The 21,174-nt window shown below is 47.8% G+C and overlaps 9 protein-coding genes across 9 annotated transcripts; 5 read left to right on the top strand and 4 right to left on the bottom strand.

The window, feature by feature from the left end:
* Nucleotides 1–253: 253 nt before the first annotated feature.
* On the bottom strand, nt 254–1,981 carry BHQ10_007248 (uncharacterized protein; the record flags this gene model as incomplete). The annotated part of the gene is made up of 5 exons (XM_040879923.1): nt 254–766; nt 824–976; nt 1,030–1,473; nt 1,530–1,766; nt 1,820–1,981. The coding sequence occupies 5 exons, from the start codon at nt 1,979–1,981 to the stop codon at nt 254–256; spliced, it is 1,509 nt and encodes a 502-aa protein (XP_040735752.1).
* A 619-nt stretch (nt 1,982–2,600) lies between these two features.
* BHQ10_007247 (uncharacterized protein) lies at nt 2,601–4,024 on the top strand (the record flags this gene model as incomplete). The annotated part of the gene is made up of 2 exons (XM_040879922.1): nt 2,601–2,901; nt 2,958–4,024. The coding sequence occupies 2 exons, from the start codon at nt 2,601–2,603 to the stop codon at nt 4,022–4,024; spliced, it is 1,368 nt and encodes a 455-aa protein (XP_040735751.1).
* A 289-nt stretch (nt 4,025–4,313) lies between these two features.
* On the bottom strand, nt 4,314–5,109 carry BHQ10_007246 (uncharacterized protein; the record flags this gene model as incomplete). The annotated part of the gene is made up of 4 exons (XM_040879921.1): nt 4,314–4,391; nt 4,450–4,817; nt 4,914–5,018; nt 5,106–5,109. The coding sequence occupies 4 exons, from the start codon at nt 5,107–5,109 to the stop codon at nt 4,314–4,316; spliced, it is 555 nt and encodes a 184-aa protein (XP_040735750.1).
* A 481-nt stretch (nt 5,110–5,590) lies between these two features.
* On the bottom strand, nt 5,591–6,917 carry BHQ10_007245 (uncharacterized protein; the record flags this gene model as incomplete). Its single annotated transcript, XM_040879920.1, has 5 exons — nt 5,591–5,813; nt 5,863–5,999; nt 6,054–6,332; nt 6,394–6,705; nt 6,810–6,917. 5 exons carry the CDS (start codon nt 6,915–6,917, stop codon nt 5,591–5,593), a joined length of 1,059 nt encoding a protein of 352 aa, XP_040735749.1.
* An 860-nt stretch (nt 6,918–7,777) lies between these two features.
* BHQ10_007244 (uncharacterized protein) lies at nt 7,778–8,909 on the top strand (the record flags this gene model as incomplete). The annotated part of the gene is made up of 5 exons (XM_040879919.1): nt 7,778–7,863; nt 8,188–8,244; nt 8,300–8,399; nt 8,454–8,787; nt 8,860–8,909. The coding sequence occupies 5 exons, from the start codon at nt 7,778–7,780 to the stop codon at nt 8,907–8,909; spliced, it is 627 nt and encodes a 208-aa protein (XP_040735748.1).
* A 531-nt stretch (nt 8,910–9,440) lies between these two features.
* BHQ10_007243 (uncharacterized protein) lies at nt 9,441–11,645 on the bottom strand (the record flags this gene model as incomplete). The annotated part of the gene is made up of 5 exons (XM_040879918.1): nt 9,441–9,472; nt 9,533–10,515; nt 10,578–11,269; nt 11,331–11,541; nt 11,623–11,645. 5 exons carry the CDS (start codon nt 11,643–11,645, stop codon nt 9,441–9,443), a joined length of 1,941 nt encoding a protein of 646 aa, XP_040735747.1.
* Nucleotides 11,646–13,163: 1,518 nt separating this feature from the next.
* BHQ10_007242 (uncharacterized protein) lies at nt 13,164–15,901 on the top strand (the record flags this gene model as incomplete). The annotated part of the gene is made up of 2 exons (XM_040879917.1): nt 13,164–14,659; nt 14,710–15,901. 2 exons carry the CDS (start codon nt 13,164–13,166, stop codon nt 15,899–15,901), a joined length of 2,688 nt encoding a protein of 895 aa, XP_040735746.1.
* Nucleotides 15,902–17,325: 1,424 nt separating this feature from the next.
* On the top strand, nt 17,326–20,314 carry BHQ10_007241 (uncharacterized protein; the record flags this gene model as incomplete). Its single annotated transcript, XM_040879916.1, has 2 exons — nt 17,326–17,891; nt 17,947–20,314. The coding sequence occupies 2 exons, from the start codon at nt 17,326–17,328 to the stop codon at nt 20,312–20,314; spliced, it is 2,934 nt and encodes a 977-aa protein (XP_040735745.1).
* A 246-nt stretch (nt 20,315–20,560) lies between these two features.
* Nucleotides 20,561–21,106, top strand: BHQ10_007240 (uncharacterized protein; the record flags this gene model as incomplete). The annotated part of the gene is made up of 2 exons (XM_040879915.1): nt 20,561–20,830; nt 20,903–21,106. The coding sequence occupies 2 exons, from the start codon at nt 20,561–20,563 to the stop codon at nt 21,104–21,106; spliced, it is 474 nt and encodes a 157-aa protein (XP_040735744.1).
* Between the last annotated feature and the right edge of the window lie 68 nt (nt 21,107–21,174).

Below are 21,174 nucleotides of genomic sequence, written 5' to 3'. Positions count from 1 at the left end.
GTTCTCGGGTTGGTTTTTCCTTGATTATTCGGGTTGCTTGATACCCCTTGCCCATCAGACGATAATGATAGAGACGTGAAAAGATTATGAGAGTTTTGATATATATTGTTAGATGCAGAACATTTGTAGCTCGCCAAATATGATGATACAATACGTCGAAATGTAGATTATCGTGGAGTCAAGCATATGCTTGGTCTGTCGCATTCGATTTCTTGCACCTCTATCTAGACCTGAATGTCTATCTAGAATGCATTCATTGCAATTCATCCATCATGTCCTCATCAATATCAACATTCTGCTCCCTCTTCCTACCACCACCACCGAATCCACCAGCAGCATCCCTCGAGGCGCCATCATTTCGTTTCTGCGCTTTACGCAAATGGCTGATATACTCCTTAGTAAACTCCAATTTCCTATCACTATTTTTTATGTTTTGAATGAGAAGCTCCAGCTTTTTATGCTGTGATCGCAATTGTTCCTCCAGGGAGACTTCGAGTTCGATACTGGGTTCGGAGGATTGACCTGTCAAGAAACGGAGCATCGAGGTATTTGAGTCTTTGGATGGGTGTATCAAGGAAGTCGAGAATCCTTCCTGGGCTGTGAGGGCCACGATGTATCGTTCAGTTTCTTGTACATTCATGCTGTTTGACAATGCTCGCTGAGAGACATCTGCTGTTGTGACTGCAGCAAAAGTGTTGCCGAGATTGCGCACTGCCTTCTTGCGAAAAGTCAGAAGCACTTGTTGTACTAGACCGTTGTTATTGTCCTTGAATGATGTCAATTCTTCAGAACTGAAATGCGATAAATACGTTTTAAGACTTACGTTACGCCATACTGTGTCCCCAATTTGTGCTTCATCTCTCAATCTTTCCCATTTTCCTGATATGAAAGTAGTCGCTAATGCGTCGTAAGGACGTGCAAGTGCTCTGTACGTCTTTAGTGCAACAGGCGAGGTAATCTTGGGCACTGACGCGGTCTTGAAATATTTAGTTAAAACTCCCTCGGCATGGGATAATGGGAAAATCTTACCGTGCCATTTTCGAGAAGATTTACTAATACCCATTTCTTGTAAGCTTCGACCATGATCAAGCTAACAGCATTCACCACAGGACAAGATATCACAATGCTTAAGAAATGACGAGCTTTGCTCCACTCTTTCAGTGCCATGTAAATCATTCCACCGTAGAGAAAGTACTGAAGATGATCCGTGTATGTGATTTTCATGGGTGGTTCAAATATATATGGAGGTTTGGCGGCGTTGGTGTCTGATTCACCCTGTGAGTGCTGTATAAAGAGTCGATCTGCTGAGCTTGGAATTGCAAATATCGTTCGATCAATAATTGGGCGTGCAATCTTGTATGCCTTAGCCAACAGACACAAACGAGTCAGGTACAGGTGGGACACGGTAAAGCTGGCGCATGTTGGATCCATTCGGATGATTGAGTCTCGAATAGGGCGAATCGCAAGGAACGGCTATTTGGACAATCATCAGCTTCCTTACTCCTTTCTAGCATTGCTGAGAAAATCACCTTGTTGTCAACTTCAGCAACTCTCGAAATAAACTCTATTACGACGCGCCATTCGCTTGCTGCACATCGGACCTGATTCGGGTCGAACGTTTTCAAAAACGTCACCGTCCTCGACCAAAGCAAGTTTCCAGGTTTCAGGTCCTCTGGTGACACATTCAGGCCTTTTCTTCTGATTCGGTTGACGTAGGAATGTAAGACGAGCAGATAGGCGAGAGAGTGGGCCGAAGGATCAAGAGCCTGTAACCATCAGTAACTGGGACACTCTACGTTATGAACGTCTAAAAACGCACGTCTAGTAGACTTTGTACTTTCTCTGGGGAGTCAAGGATACTACGGAGATTCTCTCGCGTAGAGATCAGGAATTCGTAAGCGTGCGTATCGTAGAGTTCGTAAGATGTTGTGTCCGTGTCCGCTGGGGGGAAAGAGCGGAGTCGATCAAGAACATCTTCCATGTTGACTGTACGGATGAGGGACTTGTAAGATGAAGTTGAAGGACGAAATAAGTGACTGGCTAGCTGGAGAGGAATAAGCCTTGAATGGTCACAGTGCAAGTCTCCAGTCAGCGCTCTTGACCAGTTTTCTCCAGCAAGCTGTTGAGTTGTGTTGAAGGGGTTTGTTGATTGTTCTGCTGGTTTGAGATGCGTCATTGATAAGCCGAACTCACCGCCTGCCTCATTGGCCACGCTTACCCCGCGGAATTTATTTTTTTTTTTTTTTTTTTTTTTTTTCATTATTATTTACCTTTCACATCCTATGCTGTATAAATGCACTGCCAATATATCTAAAATTCCGAAAAAAACAATATATTTCATAACGAGGAGTTGCATGATGTTTGCCAAGTTCAGTGTTGCTGCTGTCGTAGTCTATCAATTTCAAAATGTTGAGTCATACCGCAATCGGAAGATCCACAATATAGTTTCTGAAGATTGTACTCTGCGCATCAAGCACTCTACTTCAATATCCGATTGACTCTGAACGCACTACCTAGAAACCCTTACATCCGAGAGAGGATAGTTCACACAATCCGAACTCACGATCCTTGATACACATTTTGCCAAAAAGGCAACAACGATGTCTCTGACAGAGTCATCCGCCTCGGAGATCGCACAAAGCGCGTCTATTGCCTCTCGCCGACTAGCTACCATCTCGAACGATGGACGCAATTTCGCATTGACTACGCTCCACGCTGCCCTGTCCGAAAAGCGTGATTATATCCTTCAGGCCAACACGAAGGATGTCGCCCTGGCGACTCAGGCAGCGGCAAATGGCGAACTCAGTCAAAGTGTCTTGAAGCGGCTCGATTTGACCAGACCCGGCAAATACGATGATATGTTGAGCGGTATCTTGAATGTGAGAGACCTTGAAGACCCAGGTATATAGATTCTTCAGCATTCAGACATGGAAGACATATGCTGAGATTTCATGCAGTTGGTAGGGTTACGATGCGAACGCTTTTGGACGACGGACTGGTTCTGGAACGGATTACTTGCCCTCTCGGAACACTTCTCATAATTTTCGAAGCTCGCCCTGAAGTCATTGCCAATATCGCTGCTCTAGCGATCAAGTCTGGAAATGCAGCTATTCTCAAGGGTGGAAAGGAGTCCACCGAGTCCTTTATTGCTATAGCAGAAGTCATCTCAGCAGCTCTCTCAAAGACTGAGATTCCTATTCCCGCCATCCAACTCGTCAAAACTCGGGATATTGTCTCCTCATTGCTCTCACAAGACACACTCATTGATTTGGTCATCCCCCGCGGGTCAAATGAGTTGGTGCGATACGTGAAAGACAATACGAAAATACCCGTGCTTGGCCATGCTGATGGTCTCTGTTCTGCATATATCCACTCCGATGCTGACGTTTCGACCGCTGTGAAAGTCATCATTGATTCCAAGACTGATTACCCGGCGGCCTGCAATGCCTTGGAGACTCTCCTCGTCCACGAAGATGTTCTCGAAAGCATATTGCCAGCCGTTGCTGAGGCCCTGCTCGCAAAGGGCGTTTCCCTTCGCTGCGACCAAGCTTCCAAAGCAGCTTTGACCAAGTCTCTTACACCATCACAAGCGGCTCTTATACAAGACTCTGTCGAGCAAGACTATAATACGGAATTCTTAGATCTGATACTCGCCGTCAAAACGGTCCCTACGCTGTCCTCGGAATCGTCCGCCGTCCAAGCAGCTATTGCCCACATCAATGCACATGGGTCCAAGCATACCGACATTGTCCTTACTACCTCTAGGCAAGTTGCTGACACTTTTATGGCCGGCATTGATAGTGCAGGTGTCTACTGGAATGCATCCTCACGCTTTGCGGACGGCATGCGGTATGGCTTTGGCACGGAGGTGGGCATCAGTACAAACAAGATCCACACCAGAGGACCCGTAGGATTGGAAGGGTTGACCATCTACAAATATCTTATCAGAGGGGAAGGTCACATTGCAGCGGACTATGGCGGGKCAGGAAATAAGCAGTGGAAACATCAAAAGTTGGAGATCTAGAAAGCCTTGAGCATCGTCATGATTTTTGAATGAATTTCATTAAAAAGGAAACAAGAACACTCGAGAAAATAGACAGTGCACAAAATGATCATTTTGAACTCGTGAACCATAATTGCAGTCCCGTTCCACCAAGTGTGCAGATTTTTGTAGTTTTTTAGAGCACGGATATCCACCGACAAATAGCCCGAGAAAGTATGGTAATGCAATAATCGCACATATTTGTAGGCATACTTGGTGGAACCCCGCGTCCTTAATTGTCTGAGCCATTCCTCTAGTAAACTCTCGTTCCTCAGACCTTGAAACCGCGAGAACGTCTGCGACCACGAGCACGCTCGAATTTGCGACCCTTGCTTCGGACATATGGTTTCTAAGTTTTTCATTAGTAGCCCGATACAAAACAGATCGCTTCCCCAATTTTCACGTACCTTGTGGCTGTGAGGGCCCATGCCGAAGTGCTTGACGGCTTCGCGGGCGTTCTTAGGTCCACGGAGCAAGAGAGTGTTGGATCCAGTGGGGGCACGGAGAGCGAGCTGGTCGAGAGTAAGGATCTCACCACCGGCCTTCTCAATACGGGCGCGGGCGGTAGCGGTGAAACGAAGGGCAGCAATAGAGAGCTTGGGGACAGTCAACATGCGGTTGTCGTCGGTGACAGTTCCAACAACGACAACGGTCTTTCCCTTTTGTTCCTCAGTCACGTTGGAGACGATGCGAGACAAGCTGACGGGAGGTCGGTTTGTGCGAGACATGAAAAGGCGTCGGAGAATGACCTTGTTGAAGTTGGCATCGGTACGACCTATAAGAGAGAAAATTTGTTAACCTCCTGGTCTTGTCCTCGGCTGACGCCCGTTTTTTCTTTCGTGATTTCATTCGAATCCAAGGGGAAACATACGGGCCAGGAAGCGATAGAGCTTCACCAAGAGCTGAAGGTAGACGTTCTCGCTCTTGGGCGCCTTGCGGTGTGTGCTGCGCACATGGTGACGGTCCAAATCGATACCTGCCGCAATCTTAGTATTCGTTCAATATCAATGACATGATGGCTCAATTATCCTGTAGAGAGAATACGCCATTGCGATATACATACCCATGGCTCCTGATGTGCGGTGTTGGCGTTCGAGTTCGTATCGCACGTCAAAACTTGATGAGATTGATTCTCTAAAATTCGAGATGGAACGGGTTTGTGTGGGCTGAGCCCTACGCTAGTACGCTTTCGTGTTGTGGGTCCTACAGCAAAGCCAGAGCCGAAGCAAAAGGCACTAACTATAATGAGTATGGCCGAAAGATATATAGCTGTCAATGATTGGCCACTATACAAAGTCTGTATTTACTACGTTCGTATCTGATCTTTAGTATGGGTATTGTGTTTCATCTAATACAGCTAGTCCTTGTAATTACGGAGCTATGATATAGAATAGTAATTTTTAGAATGTACTCTGTAGGTAGCGAGCGGAGGGCCAACTTGTAGATCATGATTGTTGATGCTTATTCACAAGGTATAGACATATGAGTCTTTTGATATGTGTGTGCAGATTCGCAGTATTTTCAGGCAATATTAGCGTATCTCTATTTTTACTCTTCCCTCATGCCGACAAGTAGATCGCGTGTGATCTCAAAGCTGAGCCAACTGCTGGCCATGCTCGGCGCAACTTTCAATAAGTTAGGAACGATGCCTTTATAAAGACCCTGGATACCCTCTTGAGTTACGATTACTCTGATCGCATCCCAGATGGATTTGTATTGGTAGCCCATGCCAGTCATGGTATTGATTTGGAATCTACGACGGAGGACGTCACTGTCAGAATAATTAGTGGCATGTCTCTGTGTCGTAGCGTAAGACTTACAAAGGATATGTGCATGTCTGAGCAACTGCTCCAGAAATAGCTCCGGCAAGGAGTTTCCGCGCAGGGCTGGGATTCTTTTCTCCTTCGGGCGTGAGGTAAACACGAACGGACTCGTACACCATGAAGTTTAATCCAACCTAAGCACGTTAGATAGCTGTAAGTTGCTGAAACGTAATTCACGTCTAACTCACATATGGAGCCACACCGGCGACGGTCGGGACGATACCGCGGTAAAGCGCAAGCATGCCGCCTTCATTTTTGTACATACTGACCATAGTTTCGAACATGCCGGGCAGCTTTTCGCCGGCTTTTCGTTGGCCCAAGTCCGCGAAGGAGGCAGACTGTATCGAAAGTCTGGTGCGAACAATATCAAGAGGGTAGGTGCATGTGACGGAGGTGATTCCAGCAAGGGCTCCGCAATACAGTCGTTGTATGGGATTTAGATCAGCTCCAGGCGTTGCTTCTATGAACTGAGTGGGACATTAGTACCGCCTACATATCATCATGTGTGATGGCGAGTGGGCGCATTACCTTTTTGTAGAAATTATAGCTCCCAAATTGCACTGCCGAGTATGGAATGATTCGAATACAATTGGTTCCATTGCCGCGCATGAAACCTCTCCATCCTTCTTCCTTTCGCATCTTGACCAATGCCTTCCATATCGACAGTCTGTATTCTTCTCTACCAACGCTCTGAATTTGGAGTAGAATTTTCAACCTCTCGAGAGGTGAAACGATTGTTCTCGAGACGGCACCAGCGACACCGCCAGCAATGAAAGCTGCAACGACAGGTTCGGAAAGATAGGTTTTCGTCCTCTGCAAAAAAGGTGATGTGACAGGCTTCTGCGGGTTACGTCAGAAAAGGCGAACGTAGCGCTTTTTGCCATACAAGACGAATGCTTGCGAAAATGAAAGCAACAAACCGAGCTGGATGTATATCGACTTACTGTTGCATATTCGCTAGCTAAAGTCGGTAGATGTGAAGACTCGTGGAGCTTTTCGCCATCCCTTCGCAGGTTGTCGTCCTGTGCCGAATCCTGTCGATTGAGGCTCATTGTGTGGGATGAGGACCTACTTCCTCGACGGAGTGTCACTCTGCTTTCTAAACCCGTATCGTACGCCGGAGTTATGAACAGGACGCCGTGTATTGAAAATGGAGCTCGACAAGCTTGATCAACTCGGCTTTTAAGGGCGCTAAAACTCAGATCCAAATGCGAACAGTCGTTGAATCGGGTAATTTGACCTTGTCGCTACTGATGCCGGCCATGAAGGAAGATAGAAAGCCCAACGTAGCATAAAATAATCGCCAAGTGGCTCAAGAAAATATACTCAAAATGTGCCTAACCAAGGATGCAGAGTGTTTCTTCGGAAGCTTACGATAACGCCGGCCTTGTGAGCGGAAGTTTGCTCGTGACGTGGGATTTGAGAGTCGATTGATCCGCCGTATGCCTTGCTTGCAATGTTGGAAAGTAAGCCGCAACTGCTTCGTAAATATATGATTCGACAAGTGACTGCGATGTAAGCTGACAAGGGTGACTGACAATCAAAGATCCCCAGTTGTGACTTCAGAGATGAGACACGGATAGAGGCGAACCTTTGCCCGATAGTCGGTGGTACGGTACTGGAATTACGGGACGACTTCCGAGTTCTTGCGCAGGAATACACCCACAGCTGTACTACTACGTAATGATTTACCAGGCCCGTACCAGTCGTAATTTTTTCTCTCCTTTTTCTTACGAGTGTCAAGACCTGTGACGCCAGGCTTGGCATTTAGCCGCCCAGCCGCCCGGTCCTGCCAAAAGCTTCGTTCGACTGGCTGCTTTCGGTCGGCTTCTGTCTTCCACACACAAAGTCGACTTCCTATCGACGTTCGTCCATCCACCCATCATCATTTAGCTCTACTGAGTAGGGTATCATGTCTCGCTCCGGTGGCACAACTCTTTACGTCACTGGCTTCGGCCACGGCACTCGAGCGCGCGATCTCGCCTACGAATTCGAACGGTACGTCCCAACCGCCGATGGTCCACGACCACGACCTCCTCGACCCCTGCCCGATTGACTTCTATTATCCCCCTCCTCCGTACCTTTCGGCCAGATCTATCGGCTTCAGAAATCGTGACGCGTTCCTATTACGCTCCTCAACGTCGTCCTTTACCTTCTTCCCCTGCTCTAGTGCGATAGTGATTCTGACGACGTCGAAACACCCTACTCTCCTCCCGCTCATCGCTTTACTTACTCAATTTCATCGTTGACTACGTCTATATGTCTTATAAACGTGACTCTCTAAAGGTTCAAAGTTGAAACTTACTGACGGGAATTTCGCAGATATGGCCGACTTGTTCGGTGTGATATCCCTGCCCCACGAACAGCTTCCAGTCGCTTGTGAGTATTCCATGTTCCACGCCATGATAATATTTACTAACACGTTGCCGGTCAGGTTCGCTTTCGTAGAGTACGAAAGCCGCCGTGATGCAGATGATGCTTACCATGAAATGCACAACAAACGCATTGGCCGTGATGACCTGCTGAAGATTGAGGTGAGTTGCGCAGCTTGATGATTATGATCTTTTCCCATTTTAATCGTTTCATAGTGGGCCCGCACTCCGCCATCTGCATCCTGGCGCTTTGACTCTGGCCGTGACCGTCGTCGAGACAGAACTCCTCCTCGTCGAGGTCGTTCTCCCTCTCCTCGCCGCGGACGTGGTGACTACTCGCCTCGCAGAGATGAGAGACGCGACAGAGATTATGACCGACGCGACCGAGACCGCGATCGTGATCGCGAGCGCGAGCGCGAACGTGACCGATCTCGCAGCCCTGATGAACGAGACCGTGACCGAGACATCAAAGAAGAACGTGACAGACACGAGGACCGCGAGCGTCGTGATGATGAGCGCGACACTGCTACGAACGGTGAAGACAGAAAAGGTAGGCTTGCCACCAATATATGAGGTTGTCGAATTATGCTTTGAGTTGAAGTGCTAACTCTTCGCAAAACAGCCCTCGACCCGCTCCCATCAGCCCATGATGAACTCGACACAGCCGAGTAAATCTGATGCGCGACAAAATGTCTTTTTGCCATGGTTGCTCGGTAGGCGTTCTAAATACCTCTACTTCAAGTCTTCCCTTGTTGTAGCGACCAAGTTGCGCTTCATCTGTCGGTCCAACTTGTGCGAGGCATTAATTAAAACAGATCCAACTCGAGCAGGACGGCAAATGATCAGCGTAAGATTCTCCCTCGTCGCTATGCCATGAAAATTCTATCTTTCATCTTTTGAGGGTCTGTATACCTTTCGTAAATTTACAGGTTCTCTTTTCTTCTCGTTTGTCCTTTACAACTTTCTCGTCTTCGTGTCCTATGTGAAATAAAACGTATTACTAGTCTTTACAAAATACAACTACAATTGTATCAACACAGAATGTCTATCTTGCACAACTCATTGGGTCACAGTCACAATGTACTACTATTCATCGAATACTACCTGAAAAGCTGAATTGTCCAGAAGATCAGAGAGGTAACTATACTTTTCCAAAGAAAAAAGGGCTGTTAAAATGCGAAAGTAAGGCAAAGTAAACACATTTCACATCTTCTCGAAAGTGGCCATCAATGAACCTAGATACATAATTAGCAAGTTGATTCCACCAAGGGTTCGGATACATATCATATACTTACCGATGAAGGTTGTCACAAGACGAGATCTGACTTGACAGATATCTTCAGGCACCAGCCATATGGTCGCGCCCATCTTTCTAGCAATACTGATACTGAGCTTGGAATTGGCGTATGCGTCCTCAGGAGTGCGTCCGGGGGTAACCAAGTCGTAATCCACATAGCTGCTCTTCATGCCGCTCAAAACATCCAAAAGGAAGATACCAGTGCCGATAGACCCATCCTTGAAGCTGCGTATCGTCGATTTACCGCTTCCCTTTTGTGACATGTCATTAGCCCACCGAATCATTTCGGCATCCGTGATTTCACGCTTGCCCAACCGTTGTGCTAGGGAGGATAGAGTGTTTGTGATATCTTTGCGCATAAGCTGCCACACCAAGCCTAATGTCAATGTTCGTTGACCATCAGTAATATCAGCACCCTGGATACCGACAAGGGAAAAGCGGTTCTGCTTTCCGAGTTCGATGGCATAGTTTGTATTCTCCACAGCCTTAAAGCGGAGGATTTCTCCACCAGAAGCTGGAGGTTTATTAACATGCCTCCAGTTGACGCTGCCAGGAATAACCTTGTCGTAAGCCTGTAGAAGAATCGTGCCATCGCGGAGGTCGTCGAAGAGGGAGTTGACAGCGGGCTGTACGTCCAAGGAATTCAACCACAAAGTGAATACGCGAGCCTCTCTTTCGCCTTCTGCATCGAAATCTTCGACCTCGAGCTTCTCTTCTTCCGTAATAGGGTCGAGACCGGGGTGAGTGTTGAAAAGATTGGCAACGAAGGCCAAATTTAGTTTGGGGTTTCCAGCGACAAGGGACGTCGGAGTCAAAAACTTGCGACAATCTAACCTCTCGGCGTTGGTCAATACCTGCTCCGCGCGTTGAAGAAGGTCTCTTGTCTGCAAAGGTGATCGAGAACATAGATCTGGAGCAAGCTGGTTAAGTAGCACAGTGTAATTCTCGCCATCTTTGACATCAGTGGAGAAGTTGTTGACCCTATATTACAAAAGTCAGCCGCTGTACAGACTTGCAGACAAGCACGAAATTCTCCTACTTACCTTCGTTCCCACTTAGCATTCTTCAAGTGATAGTTGAACCACCGAAGCAAAATCTGCTCAGGGGGTAGTCGCAAAAATTGTTCCAGAGTCTCATCCTCCTCAAGCAGTCGGTACAATTCAGGGTGTAGCTTAATATCAATCTTTCCCAAGAGACCACGACGAATGATCTGCCAAATCAAACCTAAAATCAAATGTTCTCGGACCTCAATAATGTCGCCGCTACCGATGTTGACAACCGAGCAACCGATGCCTTTTGCGGAGTTGATAACGATGTTGTTATTCTCTGTCATGTGGAAGGCGTTCAATTGTTTGATCTTGGTGCCCTGTTTGTTCAGGACACGTTCGTCAATGGTATCAGGCACGCTGTCATTGATAAGTTTTGCTAAAACCAAGCCATCTTTGCATTTATCAAACATCTCGAAGGTGTCGGTCGGGAAAGGTAAAAGATTGCCAATGTCTGGATCGCCGGCGAGAACCGCATTGATATGCCTCGTGAATTCGGTTCTCTCATCCTCGTTGATTGTATGCGTCACATTTGCAGATGAGCCTTGAACGTGGATCTTACCGCCGATGCTTCCTTTGGATACATGGCGAGAACCGCCGCTGACAGGGCCGGCAGCGGGACTAGCTGCTTGGACTGGATTGGGAACTTTGGCTGGTGCTGCACCGGCGCCTCGGACCTTAGAAATGAGCTTTGGATGTTGTTAGCAAAATCGAAATCGAAGCTTGCATTCAAAATATTGCCAAGCATACATCGACATAGTCCTCAAACTCCACGCGGCGGGAGCTGTCGAGCTCCACCTCCTTGAGCGCTGCTCTCACCACATCGTACGGCTGACGCTCCGACTGCTGGGTGGCCTTAATCGCTGTCGACTCATCGAGGTAGCCTTTGTCGTCAATATCTAGCTTACGAAAAGCATCCTGTAAGCCGAACAGCTCGCTTTGCGGGAACTCCGGGTATTTCCTATATCATTGTAAGCACGCGAGCGCCAGCGCAAATAGGATGATACCAGGGAACACATCGCGATAAAATTTCAGGACATACCTTTGGAGTTTGAGGAAGTTCATCGTGGAAATTTTGCCGTGGCTGAATCACCAGGAGCGCGTCGGACAACGAGCCAAACAAGGCGGGGTAAGCTCAGGTCAACACAATGGAAGAAAGGAGAAAAAGTTCGTCAAAGAGCTGAGAAAAGAGATGACAGGAGGTCATTTAAAGAAACAAAGACAAGATATCAATGTTGCCTAGGCGTGGTCGTAAGAGGAGAGTGTAGGGAAAAGAAGGTATGTGGTCGCCTAGTAGGTACCGCCAATGACGCTGGCTGCGAAGGCTTAGACCGTGGAAGGCGCCAAGGATTGAGGTGGAAGGGGAAGGAAGGAACGAACGACTGGCGGGGKACCTTCCGTCTCCAATTGGATTATCCCTGTGATTGTATGTACGATAGTTCCGCGCATTATGAAACAGAGCATATTTCCATGAAACTACATACAAACCTCCTTATAGAGCAACCATAGGAGACTATACGATACGACCAATTTGATTTGGCATATTCACATAGACCCTGCTGCTTTTCTTGTGTTGCGAACCAGTCCAACCGATGACGTAACCGGGCTGTCCGTTCGCTCCCCCAGCTGAACTCAGCAGAGATTCGAAAGATTCGCCTGGTCTATGCCAGTCTTTTACCATTAAATGTGTTCTCAAGGTCTGGGGACAGCGGGAAGTCAAAGTCATCTGGTATGGCAATTGTCTCTTATAACATACGGTTGCGATTCTACCGATTCGTCACTTGGCCATACAGCCCAGCACCGAAGCGTCTCATAACATACACGCACACACAATGCTTCTAAGGTGGCTTAGTATTGTCACCATGTCGATAGGCCGGTTTTCAGTCTATCCTCCTTTTTGGTATAGAAAAGGGGTGTCATCGATGGGGGAACCGGTGATCTTTCTGTTCACCTGAGGACTATGCTATCCGCTTAGAAGAAGCATGCCGGGTGTGTTTGTTGTTGGAACTCCTGGTAGCTGTTCTTTCGGTAGCCTTTGACTTCCTCGATGATTGTGGAAGGTGTCATCCCAGGAGATGCTGTACATGTCACTATTGTGAAAGCGGAAGGCGCATGTGCCAAAGCGGGCCGTTAGGGAGCAACGACTGACTGGCGGGGCAGGTCGCACCTGCCAATTGCAGCAACCTCCTTCCTTCTTCCCCCCAATTACCTCACGCGCCTCCTTAAGGCGACGAGGTTATTTTCTTCGCTCATTTGTATTGCCGAGGAATCGCATTGAGGTGCTGCGTGTTGCCCAGTAATGAAACAAGCGCGCTCTTTCCAGGTGATGACGTAGACGGGGTTCCAGACGCTGTGGGGCTGGCCAGCTGTTGTTCCTGCCGTATGTATGTCCTCACCTCACGTGGCTGTCAGTTTGCCAACTTTCCAGTTTCTTCCTCATCATCAATTCGAGCTAGAAAGTACGTACAATGAAATTATTGAGCATCGCCGCCCACCCATCCTCGGCCAGCCCGTCAACCTTCTAATATACTATCAGACACATTGGCTCGTCTACCACGTTTTCCGAGGCTGCAAAGGGKGACCATGCCCGCCACGGATCCGAAGCCATCCTTTCTCGAATCGATTTCCCCGTGGTCAATAACTCGAAGTTCGACGCCGCAGAATGGGGCCGGTAACGCGTCGGAAACAGATACTTTGAAACAAGGCGCTGGAGAAGATCATATCACATCCTACAAGAAACGGCTCAGTTCTCTGCGATATCCACCCGATTGCCCACCCCTACAAACAAGATGGTTCTACGCTGTAGATACCCCGAAATCGAAGCCGGCGTTCACGGGGTTGGAGAAGAAACCGCCGCCTAAGCCCTTTCCTCCAGCGAAAAAGTTCATTCCCTTTTATATCAAAGACTCCCAGTCGATCGAGAAGGTCTTTCAGCAACTCCTTCAGCAAGAAGCAGAAACGCCCTCACAGGATGCGAGAGAGAACGAAACGACACAGATTCCAACCAAAGTTCCCGTAAATGAGGACTACCTGTATGATGTCGACGTGGAAAAGCGAGAACTTGGACCGGCCTACTGGTTGGGGCCTATTTATGAAGTTAGACGTGGAACGTGGTTCTTTCAGGAAGGCTCGATCCTGAGGCCATGCGAAGAAAATCTCGCTACTCAACTCGAAGAGGGTTACCTGAAAATGAGACCATGGCAACTGCAGAATACACAGAGCAAACTCGCATCAGGAGCCACTGCCCTGCCAGACGCAAAATCTCCAGCAGATCTGCCTCTTAAAGAGCCAAAATCGGTACATGGCACGCCAGTCAAGAAAATTAGCGATGAGCCACCAAGGGAGCGCTCGGATAGTCAGGGACGGTCTGGCAGTCAGGCGCTACTTGTTTATCGTCTGTTTGGCTCGTACATGAATAGCACCGTCACTTACCAGGATTCAACTGTGGCCTGGCTGAATTATGATGACTTCATGTCTCGCGTTAGTAGTACTGTCTACCAGAGATTTGGTGCTGTGGGAGGTACAAAGGTAGTGAGAGGATACGTTGAGCAAGGGGCTCAAAAGGATGTAGCAGATACTAAAAGCGCGCTACCCAAGAACTCAGCCGCAGTGACTCCAGCTACGGTTGCGGATGCTAAAGGAAAAGAGATTTCCCAGTCAGACCAGGAAAAATCTATCACATCAACCGACTCTCACGGCACTGAGTCGGTGGGACTGAAGTCCAAAATGTCAACCGGCGTCCGGGCAACGCTACAACGTCAGATGTCTTCTTTAAATGGAGAAACTGGAGACACTGCCGAGCTCGAAGAAGAGGCGAGAAAACAAGAGGAACAGGAAATGGAAGAAGCCAGAGAGACAGAGGGCGAAGAGAGGGACAGAGAGATCGATCACCTCATTCTAGTTACGCATGGAATAGGTCAGCGCCTGGGACTTAGACTGGATAGTATCAATTTCATTTCCGACGTCACCACTTTAAGAAAGACTATGAAATCTGTTTATGGCGCATCACCTGACTTACAGGCGCTCAATTCGCAATTTCCGGACGCAAAGAACAACTGTCGCGTACAAGTTCTCCCTGTGTTAGTCTCTTGTGCTTAAATTGTGGGATACTTACTGACAGGTGTATTAGGTGCTGGAGATATCTCCTAGACTTTCCTCGTCAGGGTTTGCGCCAGAATCGCAAAGAGTTCGACCTTGCTGACCCCGACAGCTTGTCTTCTGAAGAAGAACAGTATCCTAGCTTGGCCGATATCACTTTAGAAGGCGTACCCGCTGTCCGCAATTTGATTTCAGATCTGGCTATGGATGTCCTCTTGTATCAAAGTGGTTACCGGGAGCATATTATGGGCATTGTACAGCGGGAATGTAATAGGATATTCCAGTTATTCAAGTCCCGTAATCCATCCTTCAAAGGCTCGGTCAGTCTATGTGGGCATTCCTTAGGAAGTGCTATCATGTTTGATATCCTCTGTCGCCAAAAAGAAGGCTATCAGACAGGTTTCGAAGAAAATTGGAACAGACAGATTTCGAAGAGCAGTACACGCGACGCAACGACTGACTACCCTCTGGACTTTGACTGCAAGGAATTCTTCTGCCTTGGCTCTCCGCTTGCACTCTTCCAGATGTTGCAGGCGAAAACGATTGCGGGGAGGTCGCTCGCAAAGGGCTCAACTGAGAGGAAATCGACCTTGTCTCACAGCCCTGGTGCAGCAGCTCCACCTATAGGTAACCCAATGGAACAGGCGGTCTTCGAATTGAATCCAAGTGTCTCCTCTCCTCGATGCGATGAATTATATAACATTTTCCACCCTTCCGACCCAGTCAGCTACCGCCTTGAACCACTGATTACTCCGGCGATGTCAGCGCTGAAGCCTCAGCCCTTGCCGTTTGTGAAGAAGAGTATTTGGACAGCATCTGGCCAGAGCCTGTCAAATATTAGTTCTCGCGTGGGGTCACTCTGGACGAATTTCACAACCGGTGTCGCGAGCAGCTTGCTGAATCGAAGCTTAGGTATCCAGTCCGATGGAACATCCGGCTCGACGCATTCGCGCAGTGCTTCCCAACAGTCGACGACGTCGGACATAAATGCGTCTGGCTTGAAGGTACACGACCATGAATTAGAATTTCCAACCCTTATAGATTCAGGATTGGAAACACTCTATGAAGGGTTTCAGAAAGCAAGGCGGAGTGAAAATACGGCTACCTCCGGGGGCAGTAATAACGACGACGTAGAAGATCGCTCTCGAAAACTTAGAACTGAGGAGGCCAAAGTGCGCGCTCTGAATTCTAATGGCAGGGTAGACTACAGCATTCAAGAGTGAGTCTATCTTTTTCATATATCAAGCATTGATCGAACAAATTGCTGATGACATCAACTTGGATTCAGGGGTGTCTTTGACATATCACTGATCGCGAGTATTGCTAGCCATTTGAGTTACTGGGCGGACGAGGATGTGAATCACTTTATGTTGTCACAGATGCTATCAAGGATGCGAAGGAAACGCCAACGATGAGCTGTTGGACCAATTTAATCTTGAAAATACCCCACGGAAGATGTATAGAAAAATATACCAGTGACCATTCGAAAGGCATTCCCAACCTTCTTGCTACAATATATTCGAGATAGAAGCAATGGCTGAGGTAATAAAAATGACTTCTTCACTCTTATAGTTTAACAGACTAAGGTCAAAAACAACCCTAAACAATCTTGTAGCCCTAAGCTTGGCAGTGTGGAGCCACCAAATCTCTTTTCTGTTTTCTTTCCGCGCGTTGATTATTTTCCTTTTCTTTCTTCTTCCCAACCTCACCTCAATGATCTCCGACAAGTCAACGACATGGCTACCACACTAGAGAATGTTCTTAATGTCTGGAACAGGACTCGACAGAATAGCCCCATATACAATTTTCTTTTGGAAGATGTGGAAATTTACGAAGCCAGCAAAGGCCTAGTTCGCGCGAGACTACAAGTTACTACACGCCAATTGAACTCCAAAAGCGGCTTGCACGGCGCTTTCTCAGCCTGCGTTGTTGATTGGGCTGGTGGGTTGGCCATCGCCTCACACGGTTTCGAATCCACTGGCGTAAGCACGGATATCCATGTGTCGTACATATCGAAGGCAAGTCTTGGAGACTGGCTTGAGATTGAAAGTCGCACTGACAGAGTTGGTAAAACACTCGGGTTCACCAGTGTGACGATTTCGAAATGTGGTGAGGACGGCCAGCTCGGCGTAGTTGCGCAAGGTTCTCATACCAAATACATAAGACAATAACACTGGATAAAATCATTTTATCTGCAAACCCGCTTTCTTCTTTGCATCTGGCATGATCGCATTCTCTTTGATTGCTGGATTCACTCGGATCGCGGAGAGGAATTTCGTCCAATATGCTTTAGATACCTTGTGTTTTCGCTTTCTATGTGAGGCAAGGAAATGAGAAGACGATACATAGTTAAAAACAGGATCGCAAGAATATACTTACCATGAATTTCGTGGATAATTGTAATTTAACCATCGGGGCTGTTGTATATGTTCTAGAGGTTGGGTTCGTTGTCCGCGTATAAGCTTCACCTGAGGCGATCCGCCGTCACTTGCCGTCTCTGACAGCGGTTTGCGACTTCCCAACTTCCCTCCGTTTCCTCTTCGTCTGCCTATCTCGATACCTCAACAACACCTTGTAAACCACATAACTCCGATCGGTGCGATCTCCTTTTCCAGCATCAACATATCCGCCAATGTAGATAGCTACTATGGATGAAGCGGTTGCTTCTTCACCTTCCTCGCCCCCGGAAAACGGACAACCTGTCCAGACCTCCACAGCCGATGACGCCGGCACGAAAACAAAGACCGACTTAACGGCACCCCCAAATGCAGAAACCTTTCCATCGTTGTCCGGACACTGGCTTTTGAGCTTTCTCGAGACGGCCGACAATACTGTGCTCCTTGGACTACTCGGCGCTTCGGCGATTCTCATATATCTCATCCTCGGGAGACTAGGACTACTTCTCATCGGTCTGGTTTCAGGATTCTTCTTTCATGATTATTGGTTAGGACTCATCACGGAAAAGAGTTCAGGAGATGAAGGAAGTGTCATTGCGTTATATTTCTCACGCAGGCGAAGAGAGCTTGGGATTGAAGTCGCCTCTCGACTTCTCGACTGGAAACCTCAGAATGATGTTCTTAGAGGGGATCAAGAAAGAGCCGAAGCTGCATCAGCCGATGGGGATACGGCTGTATTAGATCTATCCAAGTTTCCTCCCGCGACTGCTGCTGCTCTTACGGAGTTAATAGATTCTATGATGAATGACTACGTGCTGTGAGTGTTCATGTCTGTCCGGCTTGCGGCCTTCCAGCTAACTTTCTGAGTACAGCCACTGGTACAAGCCTATATTGCCCACCGACGATTCGTTCCCTCTTTCCTGCAGAAAAATCATTGTCAGATTTGTTAACTCGCTTTCGACGCATATGACCCGTAAACGCTCGGCGGACACATTTCTTCAGTTCGTTACCAATTCGAGTTCCATGATTATCGTGTTCCTCAACGAATTATCTCTTGCCTTGCCAGAGGCAGCCCCCGATTCATCGTCAACCGAAGAACATGTCAGGCAATACCTGAAAAATTACCCTGACAGTAACCTAGCCAATGTACTGTCAATAGATCAACAGCAGAAGAAATTGAAAATGGTCGCGGATGATGTGCTTTTCAACTTCTTAGACTCCTCTGTTTATAACTGCGACACGCTGAAACAATTCCTTCGCGGGATCTTTGCCGGCGTCGTCCTTGAATCAATCGTTACGAGCTGCTCAAAACCAGACTTTATTAATAGCTGGATAGTTCATCTTTTGAGGGAAGGCGAGCCGCAGATTATGAATGCGATTGATGCCGGGCTCGAAAGCGCCTCTCAAGGTGATATAGCTGCTCTATCAGGAATCGCAGGAAACGCATCACAGGATCTAGGAATGGCCGTGCGTGGTGTGAAAGCAAAGAAGACGGCGCATCACAAACAGGACATTTCCATGATGCCTAAGTACGACAGTGATGGGACCGTCCTATCAAAGGACCTTTCTGAGGAAAAGAAGAACGGGGAGCCGTCCACAAAAAGTTTTCCAGGAACTGTGCCAAGCTCCACCGAAGGAAAAAAGTCAAAGGAGAACCGAGAGGAAGCCTCGCAACGGCTGCTTGAAACTGTAAGCCAGGAGCATAGTTTGGCCGGAACAACGAACATCGGTGCTCGAGAGGAAGTGGAAGATGCTGTGCATGTTCTATACGGAGCTTCTGTAATAGTTGACGATGTTTCTATGCCTGGTGATAGGACAGCAATGAAAGCCAAGCCGACGACTGAATATATGCTTCAGATAGAACCGGCTTCCACACGGTACCCGGGCTGGATGATCTTCCGAAGGTATCAAGATTTTGAGTATCTGCATGAAGGGCTCTCGACATTATCCAGATACCATCATGTTCCCTTTCTAGACGTCCATCCTGTGCTACCTAGTTATCGTGACCAAACAAAGTCGTCGCTGGCGAAGGCACTGGAACGATATCTCCGGGATGCATTGGAACATAGAGAATTTGCTAAGTCTGAGCGCCTTAGACGATTTCTCGATAAGGATACTGAACTCAGTCAAACACCGACTTCTGGAAAAGCGGCATTCAATCTGCGTGCGTCAAGCACGTTTGAGAATATGGGAAAGAACGTGTTAGGCGTCTTGTCGAATGCGCCCAAGGGAGTTGCAGGAGGCGGTAAAGCCATGTTAGAAGGAGTGACTGGAGTTCTCGCTGGTGCAAACAGGAGCAGAAAGAGTTTGGATATCACATCGAGAGAATCAAAGAACCCCTCGGCTATTGACTTAAACGACTATCTTGGTGCGATCCAAGAACATTCACCCGAGGCTATCTCGCAAGATCTATCTCAAGGCCCGGGTAGCCCGACAGACACCGATCAACCTGCCAGTGAATCATCTAGCGATCCCATCGAAACACCCAGAACAGATGCAGGAGACCAGGGACTGGCTACAGATCAATCATCAGAGCAGATCCCTTCGTCGAACGCACAGAGTGGGTCAATCAGCCCTAGATCATCTGCGGCCTCCCCGATATCGATGACAAACCTTGAAAAGGACACTGCAGGTCTTGAGATCCCCAGTGATTCTGCCCAAGTGCAAGAGGGAGAAGTAAACACGGCAAAGTATCGAAGAACGAGCGTTAACCAGCCCCGCACGACCTTAAAGCCTTCAGGAAATCCCATCACTGAAGACGAAACTCGCGTAGCCGTCGAGCTTATATTTGCGGTCATTAATGAACTATATACATTGTCTTCTGCCTGGAATTTCCGAAAGACACTACTAAATGCGGCAAAATCTTATATTCTACGCCCACGCAATCCACATTTGGAACAAATTCGTGTCCTGGTTCAAGACTCGATGATTGACTCCAACACGACGGACGAAGCGATCGCCGCCAATCTTCTTAAAATCCGACAAAACTCTCTACCCACGGAGGAAGAGATGAAAGCCTGGCCACCTCCATTAAGCAAGGAAGAAAGCGATAAACTCAAGGACGAAGCGAGAAAGCTGCTGATTGAGAGGGGTATGCCTCAAGCCCTGATGAGCGTGATGGGTGCAGCAGCATCTGGAGAAGCGCTAGGGAAGGTCTTTGATTGTCTTCAGATTGAGGAGGTTGGACGAGGATTCATGTTTGCTCTCATTTTGCAGGCATTAAGAGCCGTGATCCTCTAATCTTTCCCGTTTAATAGATTATGCCGTTTTTACAGCCTCATTGTACTCTGTAAGTTAGTCGGTAATGTATGGGGCTCTCCACAAACAGGGCGATAAGATAAGTAAATCACATGGACCCACCCGATTAATAGCTACGGTGATCGCGCTTCTATTTATCAACAACCTCAATTCACATCACAAACCGCTTCTCTAAGCCGTCGATTCCCAAAAACTTACACCCTCCAGTTACATACGATCCAGCAGAAAATGTCCTACAAATCCAAGAAGCGCTCCAACGATTACCAATCCGACGACTTCGTCGTGGATGACACCAACAAGAACGATCGCGGCGCAAAGAAAGCAAAGACAGCATCGTCGGGCGCATCATCAGCAACACAAAAGATAGACTCCAACGGCGACATTTACTGGGATATTTCAAGCCACCGCAGAATCACAATCTCCGAATTCAGAGGGAAGAGTATGGTCAATATCAGAGAGTATTATGAGAAGGATGGGCAGGAACTTCCTGGGAAAAAGGTACCCTAATTCACCCTGACTGTTTTCCTCCTGGCGTGAAAAATGAGCTGACTCTCTGTTGGGTTGATACAGGGTATTTCGCTTCCAATTGAACAATTCAATGCGCTCATCGGTTGCCTACCCGAGATTGAGCAAGTGCTTTCTGCAAAGGGGATTTCGGTGCCCCGACCTGCGTATAATGGGGCCTCAGGGGTTAAGGAGGATGAAGGAGAGGCAAGCGGGAAGAAGAACATTGATACCACAAGCGATGAAGACGAGGACGAAGACGATGCGTGAATGGTTGGCTGACTGTCTTCCAACGAACTCTAATACTCGACGATCTTCAGTGAACTGGCGGAAGAATG

This window comes from Talaromyces amestolkiae, assembly GCF_001896365.1.
Source record: "Talaromyces amestolkiae strain CIB chromosome Unknown scaffold14.1, whole genome shotgun sequence".
Taxonomy (NCBI): Eukaryota; Fungi; Ascomycota; class Eurotiomycetes; order Eurotiales; family Trichocomaceae; genus Talaromyces; species Talaromyces amestolkiae.
The sequence above is the reverse complement of the archived record's forward strand: the minus strand, read 5'-3'. Positions and strand labels throughout refer to the sequence as shown.